The 7611-nt window shown below is 38.2% G+C and overlaps 1 protein-coding gene across 2 annotated transcripts; it reads left to right on the top strand.

Moving 5' to 3' along the window:
• Positions 1-2453: 2453 nt before the first annotated feature.
• On the top strand, positions 2454-6041 carry LOC104457385 (protein CONSERVED IN THE GREEN LINEAGE AND DIATOMS 27, chloroplastic). Of its 2 annotated transcripts, XM_010072333.3 has the most exons (7): positions 2457-2827; positions 3489-3641; positions 3824-3901; positions 4274-4369; positions 5068-5103; positions 5319-5503; positions 5603-6041. In XM_010072333.3, exons 1-7 carry the CDS (start codon positions 2579-2581, stop codon positions 5763-5765), a joined length of 960 nt encoding a protein of 319 aa, XP_010070635.2. In that variant the 5' UTR covers positions 2457-2578; the 3' UTR covers positions 5766-6041. The 2 variants fall into 2 exon arrangements, with proteins under 2 accessions (XP_039154807.1, XP_010070635.2); XM_039298873.1 differs by lacking the exon at positions 4274-4369 and having other exon boundaries at positions 2454-2827.
• The last annotated feature ends 1570 nt before the right edge of the window (positions 6042-7611 follow it).

Genomic DNA, 7611 nt, shown 5'->3' with positions numbered 1-7611 from the left:
CAGCTAACGGTCATTAGATGCTTTCGGCTACTTACATTGATGTCTGTCTTCTACTATTTTGGGTCGTAAAGTAGTACTTTCTTTATAAATAAAAAAAGATTTCCGGTTATCAACAAACAAAAAGATTAGGAGACATGCTATTGGTCAGGTAATATATCAACTTTTATGAATTGGACTAATTTTACCTTCCCGGTCCAAAAAAAGTTATATATTAAATGTTTTTGCTAAGTGAGTTTAAATATTTACTTTGCATGTCCACTTATATCAATACCCAATGCGTTATCATCACATTATTCAATAAATGAATTTTGGTATCGTGGTTGTTATCTCTAGCATTGCCTCTAGCATTACCTTTGACGGCAGATGCATAAGGCATCTATGCTTGTGAAATTGATAGAAATTGCTGCAATTGTTAAGAAGCCATAATGATTCTTCAACTTGTGTAAATCAAGCATTGAAAAAGAGTACTCCGGATGATCATCTTGCGAGTTACACCTATGTATCACAAAACAATTCATCCTCAAATTAATGTAGGACTGGAAGCATTACAAACTCAACTTGCAGCACTAGGTCATCGTTTGTGTTAGTTTAGCCCATAAGGTTTAAAACCATAGTAATTCGCAGGTGGGATATACAAGCCCTATGCTTTTGGTCGATGTACTACTCCGATACCATTTGTAATAATTAGAGCAATACGTGGAACAAACTCTTGCAAGTCCAAGAGGTGGCTCTTACGTATAAGATCTAGATCCAAACAAATTTAAGAGGGGTTCCCTCTAGGGATGAATGATGAATGCTTGTTCATTTTCAATTTGGAAACCGTTGGAATCGGCTTTGTCTAGAAGAGAGAGATGAGGGTTAGAGTAGGATAGAAATTAAGAGAGAGAGAGAGAGAGAGCATAGGAAAGACAAATCATATTAATTGGTACTTGGAAAATGAGCTTGACCATTAATTATTACAAGATTCAACATCACCATCTTGATATTGGAGGTAGTCACCTTGATGTTGCCACAAAGTGGACTCGGCTATTTCAACAAACCCTCAAAATATTTATATATAATCGATTGAGGATGGGTTCCACCCATCAATTAATCAAGGCACGAGTCAACAACTGATGTTGAATGTAGTAATTAGTGATTCCATTTTTTCTAGGATGGGATGCTTTGAATGGTTAATTGGATAAGCCCAAATTTTCAGCCTCTAACTTGTGCAATTTTTGCAATTGGGTCATCAATTTCTTTTTGTGCATATGAAGTCCCTTGAGTTAATTGATTTCTCCAATGACGTGAATTTTTTTATCATCGCACTTAACCATATAATAATATTATTAAACAGAATAGAGAAGAGTATTTTAAATACTATAATTTAGTCTAACCAAGAAAAAAACAGAAAAATCAAGTCAAAATTTAGTTCAGAATATAGAGTTATCATTATGAAAGAATAAAATATTTTTCTTTCTTTTGGTAGATTAAATTTTAGAAGTATTATGATTCCTCATGCTTTATAATGTTAAAAGTACATCAAACGACCACATTAAGGGTGTATGTGATAACCACATTAAGTGTTGAATATTAACTTCTTGAATGTCATTAAATTTGTTTAATAACCTCTAATTGCACACAACTTAATCGGTTTTTTTAAGTGAAAAATTGCTTGATGTAGTAAGTAAGGAATGGCATGTTCGATTGGTTGATAGATATTAATAATCTTACCAACTACATTGTGAAAATTTCCAATAATATTCTCTATCCCGGATTTGTACTAAGATTTATTATTTGATTTGCATCGAATATCAACTTACGTGTTATTTTCATTTTTAGTACTTAAATTTAGAGCATTTGTGTATTTCGATATTATTAAACGAGCCCTTACCCACAATAAAGTGTGATAATTTATTAAAAAAAAATTGACATATTGGAAAGATCAAGTAAGTTAGGTTTGAGTACCCAAATCTGCAAACTACTCGAGTTAGAGGACTAAATTTAAATTTAGGTTCCGTTTGTTCATGGAAAATAAATGATTAAAAATTGATTGCTTATATCGCCTATAAAAATGAAAAAACAAAAAATATCTTCATCGTTCATGAAAATGTTTAGAAATAAATTGGTAGATAATGTAAATATTTAATTAATCAATTATCTCAAGAAATTCGACCAAAAATAAATTATCTCAAGAAATATAAGCAATCAATTTTAAGAAAAAAAAATTGTAAATTATTAATTTTTTGCGAAACAAACAAAGTCATATCTCAAAATTAATCAATCATCAAAATTTCACGATGAAAGAAAAATTAAATAGCTAGTTCCATTCCAACAATCGCTACCAAATGGGCCCTCCTTTTTGAGAAGCAACGAGATCGATTTGTCTGCATTGTTTTTCGTCCACGTAAATGGTGCGTGGCCCCATTGAAATTGGAACTTTTCCGTGGCCATACATTTAATTCTTGCACTCAAGTTCCTCTCCAATCCAACAATATCAGAACCAGAGAGGATCCTCCTGAAGTGAAAAAAACCAAAACCAAAAAGGAAAATCCTCTCTCCAGGATTTGAAGTTAAACAGCTTCTCTTCTAGAGCTAAATGCTGAGGCTGCATGTGCACTGCTCCCTCAATCTAACACCTTCTTGTGCTAGACAAGTTCAATTCGCCAGTGGAAGCTATGGTTCTTGGTGGGTCATCAATAAGCCTAGCAGCACCAAGAAGCTGCTTAGAGAAATCCCTCTCAAGGCCTTGAAGGATGAGACGAACGGTGGCGGCGGAGGCAGCGTCCCGCCGGGGAGGAGCTGGGAACCTGGGCTGGAGATCGCAGTCCCGTTCGAGCAAAGGCCGGTGAGTTTAGATCAGTTGATACTTGATTAGCTTGTTAAAAGTTGGGGAGATATGTTGCTAAACCGAGTATTTAACCATCACAAATATGACAAATGGAACACGAGACTTCCTGGCTCTCGTACCAGCGAAAGTAATGAAAGCAATCGATCGATTTACTGTAAAGAGTTCAAGCTATTAGAAAGCCTTGCGCCTTGTCACTTAAAGTTTTAAACCTTAGCAATTATCGCTCCGATTTATGCAGCGAGAGTGGTATGTTATGAGAATAGTCGAGACTGTTGTAGCAACATGACACGCGTGACGCTTGCTGGATGAAGTGGTGGTAGTTTGATTGTGCAGATCTTCTGCATGTGTTCAAAGAAGTTTGCTCTGGGAAAGGCTTGCTTAGATGCGAATGCATAGATCTCCTGAATCAGCAAGATTTTAGTGTTTTGGCATGCACCCCTTTCTAACTTGGACAGAATAAAAGAACTAGGTTCGATTAATCGCATTCTGTAATTTACTGGGTTGCTCATGTATTAGAAACAGAATTCTCTGTTCTAGTGGCATGGATGTGTTGCAGCATAAAAAACAGTTGCTAAAAGGCATCTTGTGTCACTTGGTTATGTGGAAGTGGAATGAAAATTTTACAGGAGATTGTCATCACATTGATTTTGGTTATCAGGTGAATGAATACTCGTCGCTGAAGGATGGACCGTTGTACTCGTGGGGTGACCTGGGACCAGGGGAACTTTTCCTCAGGCTCGGGAGTCTCTGGTTTGTGACTTTCACAGTTCTTGGAGTGCCGATTGCAGCTGCAAGCTTCAATCCTGCGAGGGTAATGTATCATCAAAAGTCCCTTTGCGTAGTTCATTCCATTTTCACGTCTATTGTTTCTATGCTCTAGTTTACCATTAGAAAGTCAATCTGATGATGGAGTGACCATTGTTGCTGCTATGCATATACATTGTTTCTAAATTTAAGACTTTGTATTGATGCATTCACCTCGACCTCTTGCAGGAACCTTTACGATTCGTGCTTGCAGCTGGAACAGGAACTCTTTTCATCGTGTCATTGATTATCTTAAGAATTTATTTGGTACGTTTTTCTGGTTACTTCTGTTATGATTTGGTATTCTTCGAGCTTCAGCTAGCTGATAAACAACGTAGGGGAACTGCTCAGAAGATGAGCAAATCTTAAGCATCCCTGTTTGATGTTCTGGGTGCGTTTTGAATGACAATACGTGGATATCTGTCTCTCTTTTAGACTCCGTTCTTATCCTTTCACACTGATAATTTGAGAAAAATAGACTTGATGAAATTCCATGCGGCCCAGTTGAAGTATACTAGCACGCGAAGCTTTCTATGCGTTACCTGGCAACGATTTTAGAGATTGTAGATTGGAGTCAGTAGTTGCAAATCGAAGGAACTCAAAGGGCCTTGAAGTTGTTAATGCCAGCTTCTGCTGCAGGGATGGAGTTATGTTGGCGATAGGCTTTTGTCGGCAGTGATTCCATATGAAGAGAGTGGATGGTATGATGGCCAAATGTGGGTGAAGCCGCCCGAGGTTAGTGCCTTCGACTACCATGCATATTTTCTCGTGATGTAATTTTGCAGAAGAAAACAGAGGACTCAGGAAGATTCTGACAGCTAATTTTCAGAACACTTCAATTAGGTCGTAGTCCTTGTCAGATAGACCCTTGGGGCTGCCTGCAATTCGAAAGCTTATCAAATTGCAGATGTTAGAATGATTTGTCAAGTGAGAAAATAGATTTATCACATGTATTTTTGCAGATTAGTTATAGGCTGGGGAAAAATTATGAACTGCTGCTGTTATGGGTTGTGAGATTTAACAGCTCTAAAGTGAAACGGTAAAGCCAAAGTAAAGGGGTTTGACCCAGAACGCCAGTTAATCTTTCCATATCCCCTTGTGAACAGAATTCTAGCCTTAAGATATGTGATTAGCCAAATGTCCTAACTAAAGAGTGAGACTGATAAGTTTGATTTTAACAAATCAGGGGACACCTTTGTCTTCACATTTGAAGAGGTTACCACCAGTTATACAAATTTCGACATGAGATTCGCTTGTCTTGTGCTTTTTGGCATTAAAGCTGTATTCTTTGGTCAGAGTTGTGGTTGTGGTTGTGGTCGCAAACTGTAGATGACTGCATGAATAAGCACAGCTGAGTATATGAAATTTGGAAACAGAAAATGTAGCACAGGTCCATGCTATCTATGCTAATTTCTGTAATCTTCTTTTTGAAGGTCTTGGCTCGTGATAGGCTTCTAGGATCATACAAGGTATGGTAGACAATAATTTTCTCAGTATGCAGTTCTTCCTTTGTAGTTTGGTTTTCCATGGTGAGGACGTCTAGTGTATTGAAGGGACTGGTATCATTGCCTGGACACGTTACTTCGTACTTTTATCATTACATGGTCAAAACTCCACGTTAAACCACGATGGTACTCTTATCAGTTGCTTTATCATAGACTCGTGTATGATTTTGTTTTTCCAGGTTAAACCGGTCGTCAAATTGCTCAAGCAAACATTAGTTGGAACAGGGGTGTTGCTAGTATCGTCAGTGATGTTATTCATCTTCGCCACTCCGGTCGAGGACTTCTTCAAAAGCACGTTCACACCGAAGGAGAGCCCATCGGCTGTGGCTCCTGCTTCAAAGATGAACTCAAAGTTCAACATCAAGTACATAAAAGGAGCCATCTCCTATCAATTCTTCATTTTCTTCTCATTTGCTCTCTCATCTCCTAAAGTTCTCGCACAAACCTGAATGTTTTGTCGCAGGAAGGAGGAGTTACTGAGATTGCCCGTGGAAGTAAAGACTGAAGACGATCTAGCAGCAGCTGCAGCCGAGGCTGCTGATGGTAGGCCGGTCTATTGCAGAGATCGGTTTTACCGAGCATTGGCCGGTGGACAGTACTGCAAATGGGAGGATCTGATTAAGTGAAGTAGCCCAAAAATAAGGGTTAAACACCTATAGTGTACTTTGATTTTTCAAGTTCATTTCTTAAATTCGGTGTACTCGCATTGCAGAAACATGATAACATGACAGCAACTCTCTCTTCCTCATCTTACATAGATACTTAGAGCAGGTATATATTCGAATTCAAGCTGAAAGAGGAGAGAACGACGCTACCGGAAAGCAGATGTGACTCGATATAAGTAGGCTAGCATACCTCATTTGACGAATAATTATGCTTTCAAATCTCAACTCATCTGATGATTGCTTTGGTTCAAGCATGCCATATGAACAGTCAAAGCCGGTGTGGCTGCACAAGACAGGCGTGTGTGGTTGATGAAGCCTTCAGTCATTTTTCGACATAGAATTTAGCCATGTTAGCTATTCTGCCTTTGTCGACCGGAACTCGAATCCTTTACTCACACTGACATATAGATTAGGTATTAGCGAATTTCTACTACTCCTTCGCATATAGACATGGGCTAAAGATGAGACCGGACCGGACCGGACCATGTTTCTACATCGTGCCTCCATTCGAGGTTGTGGTTCTTGACGGATCGGAAGGAGAGTCTCCTTCCTGTTTGCTTCTGATCACTTGATCGGTGAGGGAGAAAAAGATTCAATCGCGCTAGACACTATCACCCTGCTGAAAAGGCCGAGAAAGTCATGGACTCGAGCGGTAATGCACAACTGCCGTTGCCACTACGAAAGAGTCGCTTGTTTCTGGGAGGAAAACGGGGAAATGTTTTGTAAACCTCCATACCGTGTCGCACGTAACCTACCGATCGCCTGATTCGCGTGACTTCTAAAGTCCCACATCGGACAAGAAAAACCATCTCTAATGGATTTCTCACTTTGAGTACGCACCTTTTTTTTTTTTTTTTTTTTTTGGGGGCTGGCTTCGGAGTATAATCCCGCTATTTTTCTACAGTTGCTTTTGTGACTCCTTTTGCTGCAGAGCCTCTGTGCTGTTGATTTTCTTCCCCCACCAAGTATGCTTATCTAATGGGATGGGAATGAAAATTGTCCAAAAAGTTCTCAACATATTGTCTGGCGACCAATTTAGTTATAGATATTTAAATTGTGTTAATTAATTTTTAAATATTTTGATAATTTAATAATTAATTTTTCAATTATGTTGATTCAGCCTTAAACCTTTTGAGATTTTGTCAATTTAATCATAAATTCATTATTTGGATAATTGGCCGAAAGAATTACATTGACAAATCGTCAAAATTTTTATGAATAAATTAATAGATAATCAAAAGTTTTAGAACAAAATTAATAGAATTAAAAGGTTTATGACTGAATCGGCTGTCGTATAATAGGTTTAGAACTTTTAGATAATTTATCCTCATTTCGTGGCCTGATCCAAGTGAATCGTGTCGGATTGTATGAGCCACAAGGATCTGTTTGAAAGCCAACTTCTCATTTAAAATATTGGCTCATTTCTTCCTTATTTACCTCAATCACCCATTTGCCCCGGTGGACGTACTCGGCAGAGCATCTTCTATATTAATTCCACATATGTTATCCTCGTGAACCCTTTGTTGAACACATTCGAAGTAGACAACTACCCGTGGTTTGGCAACACCTTTCCATTTAAAAAAGAAAATTAGGAAAAAGCCCCCCTAATTGTAGAAAAATCTTGGCATGTTACTTGTTTTTATTATTATTATCATTATCATTATCATTATTAATTTCGTAAAGTCGAAGGACTTCAAACCCTTTTAGGATTCCTTTTGGTTTTTGCCCCTTTAGTTAGGCAGTTGGGTGGCGGGTTGCTGGCGCGAAAGGACACTTTTCCTTTCTCGCGTGAAACTCTTGAGGTCAC

The sequence above is a fragment of the Eucalyptus grandis genome, chromosome 8 (assembly GCF_016545825.1).
Source record: "Eucalyptus grandis isolate ANBG69807.140 chromosome 8, ASM1654582v1, whole genome shotgun sequence".
NCBI classification, from domain to species: Eukaryota; Viridiplantae; Streptophyta; class Magnoliopsida; order Myrtales; family Myrtaceae; genus Eucalyptus; species Eucalyptus grandis.
The sequence above is the reverse complement of the archived record's forward strand: the minus strand, read 5'-3'. Positions and strand labels throughout refer to the sequence as shown.

Excerpts from the sequence above, each read along its gene's own strand:
- LOC104457385 (XM_010072333.3), top strand. The coding sequence starts at position 2,579 with ATGCTGAGGCTGCATGTGCACTGCTCCCTCAATCTAACACCTTCTTGT. Across the intron at positions 3,902-4,273 it reads TTATCTTAAGAATTTATTTG|GGATGGAGTTATGTTGGCGA; the intron begins GTACGTTTTTCT and ends CTTCTGCTGCAG. Across the intron at positions 4,370-5,067 it reads TGTGGGTGAAGCCGCCCGAG|GTCTTGGCTCGTGATAGGCT; the intron begins GTTAGTGCCTTC and ends TTCTTTTTGAAG.